The sequence below is a fragment of the Mytilus trossulus genome, chromosome 13, assembly GCF_036588685.1.
Source record: "Mytilus trossulus isolate FHL-02 chromosome 13, PNRI_Mtr1.1.1.hap1, whole genome shotgun sequence".
Classification (NCBI taxonomy): domain Eukaryota; kingdom Metazoa; phylum Mollusca; class Bivalvia; order Mytilida; family Mytilidae; genus Mytilus; species Mytilus trossulus.
The window spans coordinates 21,774,546-21,800,250 of NC_086385.1; the positions used below are offsets into that span (position 1 = coordinate 21,774,546).

General features: G+C 38.9%; 1 protein-coding gene across 1 annotated transcript in view; it reads left to right on the forward strand.

Moving 5' to 3' along the window:
• Window positions 1–3,591: 3,591 nt before the first annotated feature.
• LOC134694743 (uncharacterized) overlaps window positions 3,592–25,705 on the forward strand; it is a 28,584-nt gene continuing 6,470 nt past the window's right edge. Inside the window, exons 1-2 of the mRNA XM_063555789.1 lie at window positions 3,592–3,881; window positions 8,735–8,833. Of these exons, the coding sequence (XP_063411859.1) occupies window positions 3,681–3,881; window positions 8,735–8,833 (300 nt within the window). The 5' untranslated portion in view covers window positions 3,592–3,680. The remainder of the gene's footprint in view (window positions 3,882–8,734; window positions 8,834–25,705) is intronic.

Below are 25,705 nucleotides of genomic sequence, written 5' to 3' on the forward strand. Positions count from 1 at the left end.
TTGTCTCGTCTGTTGTTAGTTTCACCATTCTCAAATTCAGTAATAAATTTCAAGCAAGAGACAGCATAAATTATTTAGCTACAGTGCAAAATCTAAAAAATATTTTCGGTCAGCTAGGCCATCAAAAAAAAAATCCCAGCCCCCTCCCCCGATAAAAAAAATGGTTGTTGCCTAAAGTTTACAAAATAGTGAATAATGGGTAAGGAAATAAAGAATAGAGAAAAATGCCCAAAAATAGAGAATACAGGGGGGGGGGGACAAAGAATAGAGAAAAATGAAAAAAATAGAGAATAGAGAATAACGGGGTACTAAAAGAATGATTGGTTTTTTTAAAAGCAATTGGTAAAAATATGCTGGATTACAGAAAAAAACAATGTTCATCATACGTTTATCAAGTAATAAAAGAATAGCTTTTATTTTTTAAAGATAAAGAATAATGAGCGAAAAATATAAGACTACGAAAATGAAGGACTGTCCATCCATACCCTCTATTGTTGTTACAGTTTTATTAAAGGCATACAGGCATACGGTATCTGTTCAGACTATTCAAAAATTGACATGAAAATTTTTGCTTTATATATATTGATAAATATTTATTTCGGTTATCTTGCTTATAACACATAATTTAACGGTACCCAAACTGCACCTTTTTTATTTTTATTTTGGGCATCTACGTAAATATATGAATCAGACTAAAGTATACAGTTATTTTGTAGATGTATCATTATTTACAATTAACCCGAATAATTCAGCCCCCTCCCCCACCCCCGTAAAATGATGTAATCGTAGATCTGCGGGAGAAAATTTTAGACTTGAAAAATGCAGGTCAGTGCAAAATAACCTTGTTTTCAGTGGGATTGAGGAGAAACCCGAGGAAGATACCAAAATCGTTATTCAGAACTTCATTTCGAATGATCTTTCAATTAAAAAAAATACAGTTTGGAAATATCTATAGGTGTGTTAGGGCAGACAACAATAAGGGCAAAACAATGCTTATTGTTGCGAAATTCGTATATTTTGCTGACCTACGAAAAGTTTAAGAAGCAGGGCCAAAGTTAAAAGAAAAACCTCAGTTTGGGATGAACTTACAATTTCCTATCGAAATTGAAGAACGGAGAAGAAAATTATATCCTGTCACGAAAGACGCAAAAAGAGTGGGAAAAGAGTTAGTCTGATACGGGACAAATTAATTATCGAAGGTAAAGTTAATGATTCTATAAACAATAGAGAAGAGAGCCAGACACCCCCAAATGAAAATAATGATACTGTAATATAAGTAGGCCGAACAAGAGATCTAAAACTAGCTCATCGTCATAGGAAATCGCAGGAAGTACAAATGTAAATAAAAAACTTTGAATCATAAACAGTGTAAGCTAAACTGCCGTGAATATGAAATTAGAAATATTAATCATATACTAGTATGTATGTGGAATTGATGTGAATTAAGACAAGAATGAATTATCCCGAATTTATTGACCTATAACCAAACACGATATATTATGTTTCCAAGAAACCAAAAGTGACAACTGCGACCATCTATCCCTGTCTGGCTATACTTTATAAATGAAAAACAGATCCAAATAGCCGATCGGCGGCCTATATAAATATGTCCGGCTTATAGATGAAAGCAATCTTAGTCATGTGGATTAATATTTCATCTCAATACACAAAAACGGAAATCTTATAAATTATGGTTTGAAAATGAATGCAGGCAAACAATAAAAAGACAAGGCGTACTCAAAGATTATACATACTATGTAAATCTTGATTTTGTACTTTTAAAATATCTTGCTGTGTTTGTTTAACTTTACTATTGTATCTGTATTTATATTGTAAGTTTCTCTGTTAACTGTTAAGAAAAAATACTATTTTTAGAGAGATTAATAAGATATTGATTCCTGAATGGTTCAAAATAACCAATATGACATGTCCCTAGACCTGCTGTTCAACATTCATACTCTAAAATATTGCAAAACAAGAATGTGTCCTCAGTACACGAATGCCCCACTCGCACTATCATTTTCCATGTTTAGTGGACCGTGAAATTGGGATTAAAACTCTAATTTGGCATTAAAATTAGAAAGATCATATCATAGGAAACATGTGTACTAAGTTTGAAGTCGATTGGACTTCAACTTCATCAAAAACTACCGTGACCAAAAACTTTAACCTGGAGCGGGACAGACGGACTGACGAACGAACGGACGGACGGACGCACAGACCAGAAAACATAATGCCCCTCTACTATCGTAGATGGGGCATAAAAAGGTAGAAATAAATGTTAATTTTACTAAATATTAGTTCTTTAATTAATCAAAAGTATGTTTAGAGCCCACGTATCTTAATAAAAAGCTTTTGACAAAGGATTTTTTTAAAATTTTAAGTGCGTCCCTGAGATTCCTGACAACATGTCCACTACGAAATGAAGTCATTAAATTTGGCTTATAAACAGTTTTATAAAATCAATGTTTGCAAGAGATAAAAGCATTAGCGTCTTACAAAAGAAGCGATGCTTTTATAACGGCAGTTAAATTGTTGGCCAAAAAAAAAAATGAGTACATCAAATGGACCAAAGTGATACCGTATTTTTGTTAATGTCCACTACGAAACGGGTCAAATCTCCTTCAGTATCTGGTTTTAAAATTATGAAAAAAATATCAGTGTACATGCAGCTTTGTACGAGCTTTGATGAATAGAATCATTCTTGTTACAATTGCAATAAAGGAATTGTGTAAGGGAGGGGGGGGGGGACATGTGAGTATGTCCATTACGGTCGAAACAGTCACATACGAAAAAGTAAGGGAGAAAAACGTTTCGTAGTGAACACTGCCACTACCATGCAGCCGTACTTCCTTCAATTATATTCGTGCAAAACAAATAACAAGGGCTAGTTTCAGGTAATTTTCTGTATGTTTTTATCAACATAAAATAGGGTTGATGTCAACTACGAAACTTTTTGTTCACTACGCAACGGTTTATACAACTACGAAACTGACAAAAATATCCCCTACGTAACATGAGTTGTACCTTTATTTCTGAAGTACTAATCATTATCGATAAAAGAATGATTCTCCGATTTAGAAAAAAATGAGATCTTTCTAGTATATAAAGTTAAACAAACTGCAAATTGATTTTCCATATTTATAGCGGCCGGGTCTGAAATTCACACTTTTATTGAAAAACACCCATCTATAACCTCAGTATAGTTTCTGTGCATTTCTGTGTTCCGGCCTTATTTTTTTCGCACTTTATATTTTATCTTTAGAAACAATTGCTTTAGTTTTTATAACTGTAATATGGACATTGCTTCAAGAAGTATTTATACATTTATTTGTCGATGTATCATTATTTACCATCAAAACCGAAAAATAAAGATTATAAATGAACGTATATTTATAAATCATTTTATTTTCTTATAAATTATGTACTGTTGAGTATTGATTTTTTAAATTTCACACAACTATCATGACTAGGCTTACATGATCAATTTGTAGGAGATTAATTTACATTTACATCCAGGCAACATATGGTTGCTCTTGAGTGTGTTATTGGACACAAAATATTGTTATCAGATTTATGCATTTTTAATATATTATTGACAAGCGAACGCCGGATAATAACCTTGTCTACGTCCGGGTTTACATACATTTAGTATACACAAATACACGTAACGTGTGACGATGTATGTGAGGGCAATGTTTTTATGTGTAGCAGCAATATTATACAGCTGTATTGATATAACTATTGGAAAATGCACTCCACCTACCTCATTCTGTGGTAATAATGAGCTCGAATTGAGTGGCTATAGTGACTGCAATGACAAAGTTGACAAGGATGACACTGCACACCAGCCTGTAGTATCGTACGAACATGCAGATTCGGTAAGTCCCTAAGGCTAATAAACTAGTCATGAAAGGCGATGTGTTTATTTCTGGAGATGCTGAATGAAAACAAAAGAAAAAAACATTGCTAGTTTAAGCATTGGAATCTGTTTTACCCAACTTTCCCAACGATATTTACAGTTACAGGGGAGATAATGACGTTGCTAACGTAAACTGTTATTTTACGCCTCGTCAAATAAATGGCGAAATATTGGGAATAGAGGTCATTTCCGAGTGATTTTAGATATTAGTTAAAAACTAGTACATGACTTGATACTGTGTGAACATTTGTTTATTTTTTTAAGATTTATTTTAGTTTGATAAATTTATAAATAATTAGCATAAAATCCTTTTTTCTTTCTTTCTTACAGTCATAAGAAACAGTGACCAGGTGAAAAATAATGTTTATCCAATTCTTGAACCAACGCATTTATTATATATCATAAACTTAGACTTCTGTGCACGATTTTATCATTTTTTTACGCAAACATATCGTATAATCGTCATTTTTTTCTCTCTCTGTTTTTGATTTTCTAGGGGCGGGGTTATAGTAAACAATCAACAATTAAACGTGGATATTGAGCACGAAGTGCATAACATGTACAATCAGATAATAGTTTAGTTTTAGGGACAGATCCATGCGCATTGCAATCACCGGATTTTTTCGAGAGGGTCACGCTGAGGTCATTTTGCATAAGGAAAATATATCGTCGCATTGCTTCCCGAAATTGAAGGAAGCGATTCAAATGAAGTAAACTTCTTCTAAATATGAACAACTTAAAGAATTGTGTTCAGAAAAAAAAGTATATGTATACTGAAAACTATCCACTTAGTTATAAAAAAAACATATGCATTTTTATTTTCTAATTTGAGGTTTCATGTGACTTTAAATCATAAATAAACATGACTTATTGACAAAGAATTGTTAAGAGCATAATTTTGTTAGAAAATATTTGAACAAATTCAAAATTAAAAGCGTATAGTAGGCCTGGTGATAAGAAAACATTAAGGCGAAAACTAACGTCTAACGTTTAAAATATAAAGTCGACTTGAAAAAAATAAGACATAATATGCATGAACTGTTGTCAAAATGTTCCGAAATAAATTTAACTACCAGTCATAGATAGTTATGAAATACTTTACACTACAGAATCTTGGGCGGTTGGAGGTCGGTTCAAATCGATATTTCTATGATTCAGACTTAAGGCAAAATGAATTGTAGGATAACATTACATAAATTGGAGAATGGAAATGTGGAATGTGTCAAAGTGAAAACAACCCAATTAAAGAGCAGAACATATCAAGAGACTACCAATGGGTCTGAAACACCACAAGAAAATCCCTCCCCGGAGGCGTCCGCAACAGGCCACTTATCACAATTGTGTGCTCTTTTATATATGTTCCTTCTATACAGTATGGTCTTTGTTCATTGTTGAAGGCCTTACGGTGACCTAAAGTTGTAAATTCCTGTGTCATTTGGTCTCTTGTGGAGAGTTGTCTCATTGGCAATCATAGCATCCTTTTTTTTTTTTTTTTTTTTTTTTTTTATAGTTCAGTGAAAATTGACGTTACACTAAACTACAAAACAAAATTATACAATGAATTAAATTATAAATAAAAACCTACAAAACTTACAGAGACTAGAAGTTCCTGACGGGCACTAACAGCGCGGGGTTAAACATGTTTAGTGAGATCTCACCTCTCCCTCTGTACATATTGCTAATGTAGAGTAAACAAAGCACACACCAATACGCATACACTTTCTATTATTTACTTTCCAGCTTCAACAAGGGAAGATGTGTGGGACTTCATTGTAAAATATTCAGATATGCAGTTGATGTCTACCTTCACTCAATTTCCTTACATTGTTTCCAACATAATATTAAAAAAAATAGCAAACGAACTTCAAATGAAAATACTTTGCTTGAAGAACAATCTTAGATTTTAATGGTTTTACACTAGTAATTTTGGAGCCCTTTATAACTTGTTGTTCGATTTGAGCTAAGGCTTTGTGTTGAAGGCCGTACATTGACCTACAATGGTTTACTTTTTTTTTTAATTGTTATTTGGATGGAGAGTTGTCTCATTGGCACTCACACCAAATCTTCCTATATCTATAAGAAAAACAAACTTAGGATTTTTGTCTGAACAATTGAGCCGAGCAGATCTTGGCGGAAAAAAAGTAATGTCTGTTGTCAACGCTCCAGCTTATGGTGGAAATTGTTCACCTTGAGACAAATTGTATATACCGCCATCACTCGACTCCATTATGTCATCTTGAACCATTGAAATATATAGTACATAAAACATGAGGCCACACTTAAAAATATATTGACTTGATCAAACCCTACCCAAAGGTAGAGACGATGGTTGGTAGGTAGGCATTTTCTTTTTTTTATTTCTACAAAGAGAAATTGAAGTGTCAGATGTTTTTAGTCTGAGTGAGTGATGCTGATCAGATTAAAAAAAAAACTTTTTTCAAATCAAGGCAATACAATTTGAGTAGGCAGCTATTTTCTGGGTAGGTAGGGTTATGGCAAACATACATATTCTTTTTTTATGGCCAGAGTTGTAACATTTAGTAAAATATTTTCGATGCTCCCTATCTGAAGTATTTGAAAAATTTAAATACCCCCTTTTCCAAACCCTAATTAGCATGGCCGTCTGTAATCCCCCCATCTTACGTTACACATACTAGTTTCTATAAGGATACATTTTCAAAGTAAATACACAATGAAGATTTTTATATGTTCTTAAATAAACGCAGGCAAAATCTTTTTAGTAGGTGCAATTCGGGTACACTCATGCGTCAACCTGTTATGGAATACGACAAAGAAAACTAAGTCATTGATGAGCGAATCAGTAAATCTATATACTATAAAGACGTTTTGATAACATTGGGCTAGATATAGTTAAGAATTAAAAAATGATGAAATGTTCACACTCGCACAAACTTGCTTAACACAGTCAGGTAACAAATTAACTTCATGTGGTATTCCTCGATTTTTTTTTAGAGAGAAAAAGGACGCTATTTATAGAATTGTCTTTTGATTGAACGATGAAATTGTCTTGTAGTGTCATTAAATAGTCTACTGGTATACAAAATAGTCTACTGTTATATAAATGACACCTCGTGGTATACCTACGATATTGGTAGTTTGATTTTAAAATCAATATCTTAAAATTCATATTATACTTAATATGACAGAATAGTATGAAAACGTTGCTCCATTTTGTAACGAGATGATTCAATTTGTATAGTGTACAAATGTATCGTAATAATGAGGGGTTCACATATTGCCGATTATTGCTCCCGTTTGAGACCAGACAGCGATACGATACGAAAAGTGAAAAAGTTGGATTACTATCCTCAAGTATCTGGAATGTCCGATCATTGTCTGAACGTAGTCGTTTAAGTTCTTAACAGCTTCCTACGGATCGGGATTGGTCCAAATAGTTCGGCGAAACACCCCGACAGTTAGGTGCGTCCCGTAACATTCGGGGGAACTCGGATTGCAATCGTGTCGTAACAGATTCTGCTGTATCGGATCAATATCCTAACAATGTTCTGTGTATTCAGGACGTGTCCTGTGGAACGGGAATGATCTGGAGAAATTTTTCATTGCTGTTTTTCTGCCGATTGAGTCCAGAATGCATTCAGATCTTGTCGATTGCGAACCGTTTTTGCCGAAACAGTTCCGCAACAGACCAGTTATGAATATGAAATTCGTCAATGATACTCACGTCAGAGTCCCGACAATAATAAAATGCAATACGACTGAGACCAGACAAAGCCGTTTGCAATGCGATAGAGCGGACCGTGATAGGATTACGTTCCGACAGAACCTGATCATCCCGAGTATGCCGACAGTTTTTGAACGGATAACTTCCGTCAGAGTCGGTTTAATGTCTGGTCACTGTCTGTTCTCTGTCGGATTACATTCGGTAGAATCGGGACGCAGTCGTGACAGACTCGGTCGAATTTTTACCTGGCGAAAGATAATAATTGCATTAGAAGCGGATTGAGAACGGGATTATCGAGATAAAATCGCTTGAAAACGGTTTGATATCGACGCTTTATGAAAAATACCTGATTGTTGTCGTGATTAAATCATTTGTTTTACAAATTTTAAATAAAGTTTGAATTTCCTTCCACGATTCACAGGATCTTGATCAGACTTTTGACATATTTTAATCGTGAATGATCCTGTCAAGGACGGCAGTAAAAATCGTGAATGTGTGACCCCAGCTTAAAATAGTAACACGCCATCTTAGGATAGTGAGTTGAAAAAAATATATAAAAAAAGAAGTTCCATGTTACATGTATAAACTTATATCATGATATCTTCATAGTATAAAAATGGTCGTTATAGTATTGTAGAAAATTTGCTTCATGATATATCTCAAACCTCAATGATACTATTATCAAAATCATATGGCAGATGGGGCATTCAATATATATATACATCAATCGAATCATGTATACACGTCAATCGAATTATTTATATAAATCACGAAAACCCGAAGTCAAAAACGGAAATAATGAAGTGAAACCATTTTTCGCTTATAACTACGACGTTGTCGTTCCGACTTCGCGTTTTCGTTCCATAGAATATGAAAGATGAGGAGACGAAATCGCGTAAACGTGAAATGGCCTAAAGAAACTTCTACCTATTTAGTTACTCAGTGCCTAAATTAATGATAACGCAACAAAATAAACACAAGCCGAAAAAGATGTCATCCAATTTCTTTTAAAAACATTAACGAATTTAAATATCATAGATACTTGTATACGCCATATTTTATGAATCAAAGGAGGAAGACAAATCATAGCATTCTTTTTTTACTTATAGGACACTTTTTACACGTTAATTATGGTAGATCCTGATGCTCCTGCACCTGATAACCCATCACTGGCTTACTGGCTACACTGGCTGGTGACAAATATAAAGGTTAGTTAGGTGACATACCCTACACAGGCATACTGGCTACACTGGCTGGTGACAAATATAAAGGTTAGTTAGGTGACATACCCTACACAGATATACTGGCTACACTGGCTGATGACAAATATAAAGGTTAGTTAGGTGACATACCCTACATAGACATACTGGCTACACTGGCTGGTGACAAATATAAAGGTTAGTTAGGTGACATACCCTACATAGACATACTGGCTTCACTGGCTGGTGACAAATATAAAGGTTAGTTAGGTGACATACCCTACACAGATATACTGGCTACACTGGCTGATGACAAATATAAAGGTTAGTTAGGTGACATACCCTACATAGACATACTGGCTACACTGGCTGGTGACAAATATAAAGGTTAGTTAGGTGACATACCCTACATAGATATACTGGCTACACTGGCTGGGGACAAATATAAATGTTAGTTAGGTGACATACCCTACACAGACTTACAGGCTACACTGGCTGGTGACAAATATAAAGGTTAGTTAGGTGACATACCTTACATAGACTTACTGGCTACACTGGCTACACTGACAAATATAAAGGTAAGTTAGGTGACATACCCTACACAGGCATACTGGTTACACTGGCTGGTGACAAATAAAAAGGTTAGTTAGGTGACATATCCTACACAGATGTACTGGCTACACTGGCTGGTGACAAATATAAAGGTTAGTTAGGTGACATACTCTACACAGGCTTGTTGGCTACACTGGCTGGTGACAAATATCAAGTTTAATTAGGTGATGTACCCTACACAGACATACTGGCTACACTGGCTGGTGAAAAAAAAAGGTTAGTTAAGTGACATACCCAAAATAGACAAACTGGTTACACTGGCTGGTGACAAATATAAAGGTTAGTTAGATGACATACCCTACACAGACATACTGGCCGCACTGGCTGGTGACAAATATAAAGGTTAGTTAGGTGACATACACTACACAGACATACTGGCCGCACTGGCTGGTGACAAATATAAAGGTTAGTTAGGTGACATACACTACACAGACATACTGGCCGCCCTGGCTGGTGACAAATATAAAGGTTAGTTAGGTGACATACCCTACACAGACATACTAGCTACACTGGCTGGTGACAAATATAAAGGTTAGTTAGGTGACATACACTACACAGACATACTGGCTACACTGGCTGGTGACAAATATAAATGTTAGTAAGGTGACATACCCTACACAGACTTACAGGCTACACTGGCTGGTGACAAGTATAAAGGTTAGTTAGGTGACATACCCTACATAGACACACTGGCTACACTGGCTGGTGACAAATATAAAGGTTAGTTAGGTGATGTACCTTACACAGACATACTGGTTACACTGGCTGGTGACAAATATAAAGGTTAGTTAGTTGACATACCCTACACAGACATACTGGCTACACTGGCTGGTGACAAATATAAAGGTTAGTTAGGTGACATACCCTACATAGACATACTGGCTACACTGGCTGGTGACAAATATAAAGGTTAGTTAGGTGACATACCCTACACAGACATACTGGTTACACTGGCTGGGGACAAATATAAATGTTATTTAGGTGACATACCCTACACAGACTTACAGGCTACACTGGCTGGTGACAAATATAAAGGTTAGTTAGGTGACATCCCCTACACAGCCATACTGGCTACACTGGCTGGTGACAAATATAAAGGTTAGTTAGGTGACATACCCTACATAGACATACTGGTTACACTGGCTTGTGACAAATATAAAGGTAAGATAGGTGACATACCCTACACAGACATACTGGTTGCACTGGCTGGTGACAAATATTAAGGTTAGTTAGGTGACATACCCTACACAGACTTACATGCTACACTGGCTTGTGACAAATATAAAGGTAAGTTAGGTGACATACCCTACACAGACATACTGGCTACACTGGCTGATGACAAATATAAAGGTTAGTTAGGTGATGTACCCTACATAGACATACTGATTACACTGGCTGGTGACAAATATATAGGTTAGTTAGGTGACATACCTTACACAGACATACTGGCTACACTGGCTGGTGACAAATATAAGGGTTAGTTAGGTGACATACCCTACACAGACATACTGGCTACACCGGCTGATGACAAATATAAAGGTAAGTTAGGTGACATACCCTACACAGACGTACTGGCTACACTGGCTTGTGACAAATATTAAGGTTAGTTAGGTGACATACCCTGCAAAGACATACTGGCTCCACTGACTGGTGACAAATATAAATGTTATTTAGGTGACATACCCTACACAGGCTTACAAGCTACACCGGATGGTGACAAATATAAAGGTTAGTTAGGTGACATAACCTACAAAGACGTACTGGCTACACTGGCTGGTGACAAATATAAAGGTTAGTTGGATGACATACCCTTCACAGGCATACTGGTTACACTGGCTGATGACAAATATAAAGTCTAGTTAGGTGACATACCTTACACAGACATACTGGCTACACTGGCTGGTGACAAATATAAAGGTTAGTTAGGTGACATACCCTACACAGACATACTGGCTACACTGACTGGGGACAAATATTAAGGTTAGTTAGGTGACATACCCTACACAGGCGTACTGGCTACACTGGCTTGTGACAAATATTAAGGTTAGTTAGGTGACATATATCCTACACAGACATACTGGCCTCACTGGCTGGTGACAAATATAAAGGTTAGTTAGGTGACACCCTACACAGACGTACTGGCTACACTGACTGGGGACAAATATTAAGGTTAGTTAGGTGACATACCCTACACAGGCGTACTGGCTACACTGGCTTGTGACAAATATTAAGGTTAGTTAGGTGACATACCCTGCAAAGACATACTGGCTACACTGGCTGATGACAAATATAAAGGTTAGTTAGGTGACATACCCTACATAGACATACTGGCTACACTGGCTGGTGACAAATATAAAGGTAAGTTAGGTGACATACCCTACATAGACATACTGGCTTCACTGGCTGGTGACAAATATAAAGGTTAGTTAGGTGACATACCCTACACAGATATACTGGCTACACTGGCTGATGACAAATATAAACGTTAGTTAGGTGACATACCCTACATAGACATACTGGCTACACTGGCTGGTGACAAATATAAAGGTTAGTTAGGTGACATACCCTACATAGATATACTGGCTACACTGGCTGGGGACAAATATAAATGTTAGTTAGGTGACATACCCTACACAGACTTACAGGCTACACTGGCTGGTGACAAATATAAAGGTTAGTTAGGTGACATCCCCTACACAGCCATACTGGCTACACTGGCTGGTGACAAATATAAAGGTTAGTTAGGTGACATACCCTACATAGACATACTGGTTACACTGGCTTGTGACAAATATAAAGGTTAGTTATGTGACATACCCTACACAGACATACTGGTTACACTGGCTGGTGACAAATATTAAGGTTAGTAAGGTGACATACTCTACACAGACTTACAGGCTACACTGGCTTGTGACAAATATAAAGGTTAGTTAGGTGACATCCCCTACACATCCGTACTGGCTACACTGGCTGGTGACACATATAAAGGTTAGTTAGGTGACATACCCTACATAGACATAATGGTTACACTGGCTTGTGACAAATATAAAGGTTAGTTAGGTGACATACCTTACACAGACATACTGGCTACACTGGCTGGTGACAAATATAAGGGTTAGTTAGGTGACATACCCTACACAGACATACTGGCTACACTGGCTGATGACAAATATAAAGGTTAGTTAGGTGACATACCCTACACAGACATACTGGCTACACTGGCTGATGACAAATATAAAGGTTAGTAAGGTGACATACCCTACAAAGACATACAGGCTACACTGGCTGGTGACAAATATAAAGGTTAGTTAGGTGACATACCTGACATAGACTTACTGGCTACACTGGCTACACTGACAAATATAAAGGTAAGTTAGGTGACATACCCTACACAGACATACTATTTACACTGGCTGGTGACAAATAAAAAGGTTAGTTAGGTGACATATCCTACACAGATGTACTGGCTACACTGGCTGGTGACAAATATAAAGGTTAGTTAGGTGACATACCTTACATAGACTTACTGGCTACACTGGCTACACTGACAAATATAAAGGTAAGTTAGGTGACATACCCTACACAGGCATACTGGTTACACTGGCTGGTGACAAATAAAAAGGTTAGTTAGGTGACATATCCTACACAGATGTACTGGCTACACTGGCTGGTGACAAATATAAAGGTTAGTTAGGTGACATACTCTACACAGGCTTGTTGGCTACACTGGCTGGTGACAAATATCAAGTTTAATTAGGTGATGTACCCTACACAGACATACTGGCTACACTGGCTGGTGAAAAAAAAAAGGTTAGTTAAGTGACATACCCTACATAGACAAACTGGTTACACTGGCTGGTGACAAATATAAAGGTTAGTTAGATGACATACCCTACACAGACATACTGGCCGCACTGGCTGGTGACAAATATAAAGGTTAGTTAGGTGACATACACTACACAGACATACTGGCCGCACTGGCTGGTGACAAATATAAAGGTTAGTTAGGTGACATACACTACACAGACATACTGGCCGCACTGGCTGGTGACAAATATAAAGGTTAGTTAGGTGACATACCCTACACAGACATACTGGCTACACTGGCTGGTGACAAATATAAAGGTTAGTTAGGTGACATACACTACACAGACATACTGGCTACACTGGCTGGTGACAAATATAAATGTTAGTAAGGTGACATACCCTACACAGACTTACAGGCTACACTGGCTGGTGACAAATATAAAGGTTAGTTAGGTGACATACCCTACATAGACACACTGGCTACACTGGCTGGTGACAAATATAAAGGTTAGTTAGGTGATGTACCTTACACAGACATACTGGTTACACTGGCTGGTGACAAATATAAAGGTTAGTTAGTTGACATACCCTACACAGACATACTGGCTACACTGGCTGGTGACAAATATAAAGGTTAGTTAGGTGACATACCCTACACAGACATACTGGTTACACTGGCTGGGGACAAATATAAATGTTATTTAGGTGACATACCCTACACAGACTTACAGGCTACACTGGCTGGTGACAAATATAAAGGTTAGTTAGGTGACATCCCCTACACAGCCATACTGGCTACACTGGCTGGTGACAAATATAAAGGTTAGTTAGGTGACATACCCTACATAGACATACTGGTTACACTGGCTTGTGACAAATATAAAGGTTAGTTAGGTGACATACCCTACACAGACATACTGGTTGCACTGGCTGGTGACAAATATAAAGGTTAGTTAGGTGACATCCCCTACACAGCCATACTGGCTACACTGGCTGGTGACAAATATAAAGGTTAGTTAGGTGACATACCCTACATAGACATACTGGTTACACTGGCTTGTGACAAATATAAAGGTTAGTTATGTGACATACCCTACATAGACACACTGATTACACTGGCTGGTGACAAATATATAGGTTAGTTAGGTGACATACCTTACACAGACATACTGGCTACACTGGCTGGTGACAAATATAAGGGTTAGTTAGGTGACATACCCTACACAGACATACTGGCTACACCGGCTGATGACAAATATAAAGGTAAGTTAGGTGACATACCCTACACAGACGTACTGGCTACACTGGCTTGTGACAAATATTAAGGTTAGTTAGGTGACATACCCTGCAAAGACATACTGGCTCCACTGACTGGTGACAAATATAAATGTTATTTAGGTGACATACCCTACACAGGCTTACAAGCTACACCGGCTGGTGACAAATATAAAGGTTAGTTAGGTGACATAACCTACAAAGACGTACTGGCTACACTGGCTGGTGACAAATATAAAGGTTAGTTGGATGACATACCCTTCACAGGCATACTGGTTACACTGGCTGATGACAAATATAAAGGCTAGTTAGGTGACATACCTTACACAGACATACTGGCTACACTGGCTGGTGACAAATATAAAGGTTAGTTAGGTGACATACCCTACACAGACATACTGGCTACACTGTCTGGTGACAAAAATAAAGGTTAGTTAGGTGACATATATCCTACACAGACATACTGGCCTCACTGGCTGGTGACAAATATAAAGGTTAGTTAGGTGACACCCTACACAGACGTACTGGCTACACTGACTGGGGACAAATATTAAGGTTAGTTAGGTGACATACCCTACACAGGCGTACTGGCTACACTTGCTTGTGACAAATATTAAGGTTAGTTAGGTGACATACCCTGCAAAGACATACTGGCTACACTGACTGGTGACAAATATAAATGTTAGTTAGGTGACATACCCTACACAGGCTTACTGGCTACACCGGCTGGTGACAAATATAAAGGTTAGTTAAGTGACACCCTACACACGCTTGCCTGCTACACTGGCTGATGACAAATCTAAAGGTTAGTTAGGTGACATACCCTACAAAGACGTACTGGCTACACTGGCTGGTGACAAATATAAAGGTTAGTTGGATGACATACCCTACACAGGCATACTGGTTACACTGGCTGATGACAAATATAAAGGTTAGTTAGGTGACATACCCTACAGAAACGTACTGGCTACACTGGCTGGTGACAAATATAAAGGTTAGTTAGGTGACATACCCTACACAGACATTCTGGCTACACTGGCTGGTGACAAAAATAAAGGTAAGCTAGGTGACATACCCTACAAAAACGTACTGGCTACACTGGCTGGTGACAAATATAAAGGTTAGTTAGGTGACATACCCTACACAGACATACTGGCTACACTGGCTGGTGACAAATATAAAGGTTAGTTAGGTGACATACCCTACAAAGACATACTGGTTACACTTGCTGTTGACAAATATAAAGGTTAGTTTGGTGACATACCCTACACAGGCTTACAAGCTACACCGGCTGGTGCCAAATATAAAGGTTAGTTAGGTGACATACCCTACACAGACATACTGGCTACACTGGCTGGTGACAAATATAAAGGCTAGTTAGGTGACATACCTTACACAGACATACTGGCTACACTGGCTGGTGACAAATATAAAGGTTAGTTAGGTGACATACCCTACACAGACATACTGTCTACACTGGCTGGTGACAAATATAAAGTTAAGTTAGGTGACAAACCCTACACAGACATACTGGCTACACTGGCTGGTGACAAAAATAAAGGTTAGTTAGGTGACATATATCATACACAGACATACTGGCTACACTGGCTGGTGACAAATATAAAGGTTAGTAAGGTGACATACCCTACACAGACATACTGGCTACACTGGCTGGTGACAAATATAAAGGCTAGTTAGGTGACATACCTTTCACAGACATACTGGCTACACTGGCTGGTGACAAATATAAAGGTTAGTTAGGTGACATACCCTACACAGACATACTGGCTACACTGGCTGGTGACAAATATAAAGGCTAGTAAGTTGACATACCTTACACAGACATACTGGCTACACTGGCTGGTGACAAATATAAAGGTTAGTTAGGTGACATACCCTACACAGACATACTGGCTACACTGGCTGGTGACAAATATAAAGGTTAGTTAGGTGACATACCATACACAGACATACTGGCTACACTGGCTGGTGACAAAAATAAAGGTTAGTTAGGTGACATACATCATACACAGACATACTGGCATCACTGGCTGGTGACAAATATAAAGGTAAGTTAGATGACATACCCTACACAGACATACTGGCTACACTGGCTGGTGACAAATATAAAGGTTAGTTAGATGACATACCCTACACAGACACACTGGCTACACTGGCTGATTACAAAATATAAAGTTGAATAAGTTAGATTACAAACCCAACAAAGTCGTACTGGCTACACTGACAAATATAAAGGTTAGTTAGGTGACATACCCTACACAGACATACTGGCTACACTGGCTGGTGACAAATATAAAGGTTAGTTAGGTGACATACCCTACACAGACATACTGGCTACACTGGCTGGTGACAAATATAAAGTTAAGTTAGGTGACATACCCTACACAGACATACTGGTTACACTGGCTGGTGACAAATATAAAGTTAAGTTAGGTGACATACCCTACATAGACATACTGGTTACACTGGCTGGTGACAAATATTAAAGGTTAGTTAGGTGACATACCCTACATAGACATACTGGTTACACTGGTTTGTGACAATTATTAAGGTTAGTTAGGTGACATACCCTACACAGACGTACTGGCTACACTGGTTTGTGACAAATATTAAGGTTAGTTAGGTGACATACCCTACACAGACATACTGGCTACACTGGCTGGTGAGAAATATAAAGGTTAGTTAGGTGACATACCCTACACACGCTTGCTGGCTACACTGGCTTGTGACAAATATAAAGGTTATTTAGGTGACATACCCATCAAAGACGAACTGGCCGCACTGGCTGGTGACAAATATAAAGGTTAGTTTGTTGACATACCCTACAAAGACATACTGGTTACACTGGCTGTTGACAAATATAAAGGTTAGTTTGGTGACATACCCTACACAGGCTTACAAGCTACACTGGCTGGTGCCAAATATAAAGGTTAGTTAGGTGACATACCCTACACTGGTTACACTGGCTGCACTGGCTGGTGACAAATATAAAGGTTAGTTAGATGACATACCCTACACAGCATACTGGCTACTCTGGCTGGTGACAAATATAAAGTTAAGTTAGGTGACATACCCTACACAGAAATACAGGTAACACTGGCTGGTGACAAAAATAAAGGTTTGTTAAGTGACATACCCTACACAGGCTAACTGGCTGCACCGGCTGGTGACAAATATAAATGTTAGTTAAGTGACACCCTACACACGCTTGCTTGCTACACTGGCTAATTACAAATATAAAGGTTAGTTAGGTGACATACCCTACAAAGACGTACTGGCTACACTGGCTGGTGACAAATATAAAAGTAAGTTGGATGACATACCCTACACAGGCTTACTAGTTACACTGGCTGGTGACAAATATAAAGGTTAGTTAGATGACATACCCTACACAGGCTTACTGGTTACACTGGCTGATGACAAATATAAAGGTTAGTTAGGTGACATACCCTACAAAAACGTACTGGCTACACTGGCTGGTGACAAAAAAAAAGGTTAGTTAGGTGACATATATCCTACACAGACATACTGGCCTCACTGGCTGGTGACAAATATAAAGGTAAGTTAGATGACATACCCTACACAGACATACTGGTTACACTGGCTGGTGACAAATATTAAGGTTAGTTAGGTGACATACCCTACATAGACATACTGGTTACACTGGTTTGTGACAAATATTAAGGTTAGTTAGGTGACATACCCTACACAGACGTACTGGCTACACTGGTTTGTGACAAATATTAAGGTTAGTTAGGTGACATACCCTACACAGACATACTGGCTACACTGGCTGGTGAAAAATATTAAGGTTAGTTAGGTGACATACCCTACACACGCTTGCTGGTTACACTGGCTTGTGACAAATATAAAGGTTAGTTAGGTGACATACCCTACAAAGACGTACTGGCTGGTGACAAATATAAAGGTTAGTTTGTTGACATACCCTACAAAGACATACTGGTTACACTTGCTGTTGACAAATATAAAGGTTAGTTTGGTGACATACCCTACACAGGCTTACAAGCTACACCGGCTGGTGCCAAATATAAAGGTTAGTTAGGTGACATACCCTACACAGGCTTACTGGCTGCACTGGCTGGTGACAAATATAAAGGTTAGTTAGATGACATACCCTACACAGACATACTGGCTACACTGGCTGGTGACAAATATAAAGTGAAGTTCGGTGACATACATTACACAGACATACAGGTTACACTGGCTGGTGACAAAAATAAAGGTTTGTTAAGTGACATACCCTACACAGGCTTACTGGCTGCACCGGCTGGTGACAAATATAAATGTTAGTTAAGTGACACCCTACACAAGCTTGCTTGCTACACTGGCTAATGACAAATATAAATGTTAGTTAGGTGACATACCCTACAAAGACGTACTGGCTACACTGGCTGGTGACATTTATAAAGGTAAGTTGGATGACATACCCTACACATGCTTACTAGTTACACTGACTGGTGACAAATATAAAGGTTAGTTAGATGACATACCCTACACAGGCTTACTGGTTACACTGGCTGATGACAAATATAAAGGTAAGTTAGGTGACATACCCTACAAAAACGTACTGGCTACACTGGCTGGTGATAAAAATAAAGGTTAGTTAGGTGACATATATCCTACACAGACATACTGGCCTCACTGGCTGGTGACAAATATAAAGGTAAGTTAGATGACATACCCTACAAAGACATACTGGCTACACTGGCTGTTGACAAATATAAAGGTTAGTTAGGTGACATACCCTACACAGACATACTGGCTACACTGGCTGGTGACAAAAATAAAGGTTTGTTCGGTGACATTTATCCTACACAGACATACTGGCCTCACTGGCTGGTGACAAATATAAAGTTTAGTTAGATGACATACCCTACACAGACACACTGGCTACACTGGCTGGTGACAAAAATAAAGGTTAGTAAGATGACATACCCTACAAAGTCGTACTGGCTACACTGACAAATGAAAAGGCTAGTTAGGTGACATACCTTACACAGACATACTGGCTACACTGACTGGTGACAAAAATAAAGGTTAGTTAGATGACATACCCTACACAGACACACTGGCTACACTGGCTGGTGACAAAAATAAAGGTTAGTTAGATGACATACCCTACACAGTCGTACTGGCTACACTGACAAATGAAAAGGCTAGTTAGGTGACATACCTTACACAGACATACTGGCTACACTGACTGGTGACAAATATCAAGTTTAATTAGGTGATGTACCCTACACAGACATACTGGCTACACTGGCTGGTGAAAAAAAAAGGTTAGTTAAGTGACATACCCTACATAGACAAACTGGTTACACTGGCTGGTGACAAATATAAAGGTTAGTTAGATGACATACCCTACACAGACATACTGGCCGCACTGGCTGGTGACAAATATAAAGGTTAGTTAGGTGACATACACTACACAGACATACTGGCCGCACTGGCTGGTGACAAATATAAAGGTTAGTTAGGTGACATACACTACACAGACATACTGGCCGCACTGGCTGGTGACAAATATAAAGGTTAGTTAGGTGACATACCCTACACAGACATACTGGCTACACTGGCTGGTGACAAATATAAAGGTTAGTTAGGTGACATACACTACACAGACATACTGGCTACACTGGCTGGTGACAAATATAAATGTTAGTAAGGTGACATACCCTACACAGACTTACAGGCTACACTGGCTGGTGACAAATATAAAGGTTAGTTAGGTGACATACCCTACATAGACACACTGGCTACACTGGCTGGTGACAAATATAAAGGTTAGTTAGGTGATGTACCTTACACAGACATACTGGTTACACTGGCTGGTGACAAATATAAAGGTTAGTTAGTTGACATACCCTACACAGACATACTGGCTACACTGGCTGGTGACAAATATAAAGGTTAGTTAGGTGACATACCCTACACAGACATACTGGTTACACTGGCTGGGGACAAATATAAATGTTATTTAGGTGACATACCCTACACAGACTTACAGGCTACACTGGCTGGTGACAAATATAAAGGTTAGTTAGGTGACATCCCCTACACAGCCATACTGGCTACACTGGCTGGTGACAAATATAAAGGTTAGTTAGGTGACATACCCTACATAGACATACTGGTTACACTGGCTTGTGACAAATATAAAGGTTAGTTAGGTGACATACCCTACACAGACATACTGGTTGCACTGGCTGGTGACAAATATAAAGGTTAGTTAGGTGACATCCCCTACACAGCCATACTGGCTACACTGGCTGGTGACAAATATAAAGGTTAGTTAGGTGACATACCCTACATAGACATACTGGTTACACTGGCTTGTGACAAATATAAAGGTTAGTTATGTGACATACCCTACATAGACACACTGATTACACTGGCTGGTGACAAATATATAGGTTAGTTAGGTGACATACCTTACACAGACATACTGGCTACACTGGCTGGTGACAAATATAAGGGTTAGTTAGGTGACATACCCTACACAGACATACTGGCTACACCGGCTGATGACAAATATAAAGGTAAGTTAGGTGACATACCCTACACAGACGTACTGGCTACACTGGCTTGTGACAAATATTAAGGTTAGTTAGGTGACATACCCTGCAAAGACATACTGGCTCCACTGACTGGTGACAAATATAAATGTTATTTAGGTGACATACCCTACACAGGCTTACAAGCTACACCGGCTGGTGACAAATATAAAGGTTAGTTAGGTGACATAACCTACAAAGACGTACTGGCTACACTGGCTGGTGACAAATATAAAGGTTAGTTGGATGACATACCCTTCACAGGCATACTGGTTACACTGGCTGATGACAAATATAAAGGCTAGTTAGGTGACATACCTTACACAGACATACTGGCTACACTGGCTGGTGACAAATATAAAGGTTAGTTAGGTGACATACCCTACACAGACATACTGGCTACACTGTCTGGTGACAAAAATAAAGGTTAGTTAGGTGACATATATCCTACACAGACATACTGGCCTCACTGGCTGGTGACAAATATAAAGGTTAGTTAGGTGACACCCTACACAGACGTACTGGCTACACTGACTGGGGACAAATATTAAGGTTAGTTAGGTGACATACCCTACACAGGCGTACTGGCTACACTTGCTTGTGACAAATATTAAGGTTAGTTAGGTGACATACCCTGCAAAGACATACTGGCTACACTGACTGGTGACAAATATAAATGTTAGTTAGGTGACATACCCTACACAGGCTTACTGGCTACACCGGCTGGTGACAAATATAAAGGTTAGTTAAGTGACACCCTACACACGCTTGCCTGCTACACTGGCTGATGACAAATCTAAAGGTTAGTTAGGTGACATACCCTACAAAGACGTACTGGCTACACTGGCTGGTGACAAATATAAAGGTTAGTTGGATGACATACCCTACACAGGCATACTGGTTACACTGGCTGATGACAAATATAAAGGTTAGTTAGGTGACACACCCTACAGAAACGTACTGGCTACACTGGCTGGTGACAAATATAAAGGTTAGTTAGTTGACATACCCTACACAGACATTCTGGCTACACTGGCTGGTGACAAAAATAAAGGTAAGCTAGGTGACATACCCTACAAAAACGTACTGGCTACACTGGCTGGTGACAAATATAAAGGTTAGTTAGGTGACATACCCTACACAGACATACTGGCTACACTGGCTGGTGACAAATATAAAGGTTAGTTAGGTGACATACCCTACAAAGACATACTGGTTACACTTGCTGTTGACAAATATAAAGGTTAGTTTGGTGACATACCCTACACAGGCTTACAAGCTACACCGGCTGGTGCCAAATATAAAGGTTAGTTAGGTGACATACCCTAAACAGACATACTGGCTACACTGGCTGGTGACAAATATAAAGGCTAGTTAGGTGACATACCTTACACAGACATACTGGCTACACTGGCTGGTGACAAATATAAAGGTTAGTTAGGTGACATACCCTACACAGACATACTGTCTACACTGGCTGGTGACAAATATAAAGTTAAGTTAGGTGACAAACCCTACACAGACATACTGGCTACACTGGCTGGTGACAAAAATAAAGGTTAGTTAGGTGACATATATCATACACAGACATACTGGCTACACTGGCTGGTGACAAATATAAAGGTTAGTAAGGTGACATACCCTACACAGACATACTGGCTACACTGGCTGGTGACAAATATAAAGGCTAGTTAGGTGACATACCTTTCACAGACATACTGGCTACACTGGCTGGTGACAAATATAAAGGTTAGTTAGGTGACATACCCTACACAGACATACTGGCTACACTGGCTGGTGACAAATATAAAGGCTAGTAAGTTGACATACCTTACACAGACATACTGGCTACACTGGCTGGTGACAAATATAAAGGTTAGTTAGGTGACATACCCTACACAGACATACTGGCTACACTGGCTGGTGACAAATATAAAGGTTAGTTAGGTGACATACCATACACAGACATACTGGCTACACTGGCTGGTGACAAAAATAAAGGTTAGTTAGGTGACATACATCATACACAGACATACTGGCATCACTGGCTGGTGACAAATATAAAGGTAAGTTAGATGACATACCCTACACAGACATACTGGCTACACTGGCTGGTGACAAATATAAAGGTTAGTTAGATGACATACCCTACACAGACACACTGGCTACACTGGCTGATTACAAAATATAAAGTTGAATAAGTTAGATTACAAACCCAACAAAGTCGTACTGGCTACACTGACAAATATAAAGGTTAGTTAGGTGACATACCCTACACAGACATACTGGCTACACTGGCTGGTGACAAATATAAAGGTTAGTTAGGTGACATACCCTACACAGACATACTGGCTACACTGGCTGGTGACAAATATAAAGTTAAGTTAGGTGACATACCCTACACAGACATACTGGTTACACTGGCTGGTGACAAATATAAAGTTAAGTTAGGTGACATACCCTACATAGACATACTGGTTACACTGGCTGGTGACAAATATTAAAGGTTAGTTAGGTGACATACCCTACATAGACATACTGGTTACACTGGTTTGTGACAATTATTAAGGTTAGTTAGGTGACATACCCTACACAGACGTACTGGCTACACTGGTTTGTGACAAATATTAAGGTTAGTTAGGTGACATACCCTACACAGACATACTGGCTACACTGGCTGGTGAGAAATATAAAGGTTAGTTAGGTGACATACCCTACACACGCTTGCTGGCTACACTGGCTTGTGACAAATATAAAGGTTATTTAGGTGACATACCCATCAAAGACGAACTGGCCGCACTGGCTGGTGACAAATATAAAGGTTAGTTTGTTGACATACCCTACAAAGACATACTGGTTACACTGGCTGTTGACAAATATAAAGGTTAGTTTGGTGACATACCCTACACAGGCTTACAAGCTACACTGGCTGGTGCCAAATATAAAGGTTAGTTAGGTGACATACCCTACACTGGTTACACTGGCTGCACTGGCTGGTGACAAATATAAAGGTTAGTTAGATGACATACCCTACACAGCATACTGGCTACTCTGGCTGGTGACAAATATAAAGTTAAGTTAGGTGACATACCCTACACAGAAATACAGGTAACACTGGCTGGTGACAAAAATAAAGGTTTGTTAAGTGACATACCCTACACAGGCTAACTGGCTGCACCGGCTGGTGACAAATATAAATGTTAGTTAAGTGACACCCTACACACGCTTGCTTGCTACACTGGCTAATTACAAATATAAAGGTTAGTTAGGTGACATACCCTACAAAGACGTACTGGCTACACTGGCTGGTGACAAATATAAAAGTAAGTTGGATGACATACCCTACACAGGCTTACTAGTTACACTGGCTGGTGACAAATATAAAGGTTAGTTAGATGACATACCCTACACAGGCTTACTGGTTACACTGGCTGATGACAAATATAAAGGTTAGTTAGGTGACATACCCTACAAAAACGTACTGGCTACACTGGCTGGTGACAAAAAAAAAGGTTAGTTAGGTGACATATATCCTACACAGACATACTGGCCTCACTGGCTGGTGACAAATATAAAGGTAAGTTAGATGACATACCCTACACAGACATACTGGTTACACTGGCTGGTGACAAATATTAAGGTTAGTTAGGTGACATACCCTACATAGACATACTGGTTACACTGGTTTGTGACAAATATTAAGGTTAGTTAGGTGACATACCCTACACAGACGTACTGGCTACACTGGTTTGTGACAAATATTAAGGTTAGTTAGGTGACATACCCTACACAGACATACTGGCTACACTGGCTGGTGAAAAATATTAAGGTTAGTTAGGTGACATACCCTACACACGCTTGCTGGTTACACTGGCTTGTGACAAATATAAAGGTTAGTTAGGTGACATACCCTACAAAGACGTACTGGCTGGTGACAAATATAAAGGTTAGTTTGTTGACATACCCTACAAAGACATACTGGTTACACTTGCTGTTGACAAATATAAAGGTTAGTTTGGTGACATACCCTACACAGGCTTACAAGCTACACCGGCTGGTGCCAAATATAAAGGTTAGTTAGGTGACATACCCTACACAGGCTTACTGGCTGCACTGGCTGGTGACAAATATAAAGGTTAGTTAGATGACATACCCTAAACAGACATACTGGCTACACTGGCTGGTGACAAATATAAAGTGAAGTTCGGTGACATACATTACACAGACATACAGGTTACACTGGCTGGTGACAAAAATAAAGGTTTGTTAAGTGACATACCCTACACAGGCTTACTGGCTGCACCGGCTGGTGACAAATATAAATGTTAGTTAAGTGACACCCTACACAAGCTTGCTTGCTACACTGGCTAATGACAAATATAAATGTTAGTTAGGTGACATACCCTACAAAGACGTACTGGCTACACTGGCTGGTGACATTTATAAAGGTAAGTTGGATGACATACCCTACACAGGCTTACTAGTTACACTGACTGGTGACAAATATAAAGGTTAGTTAGATGACATACCCTACACAGGCTTACTGGTTACACTGGCTGATGACAAATATAAAGGTAAGTTAGGTGACATA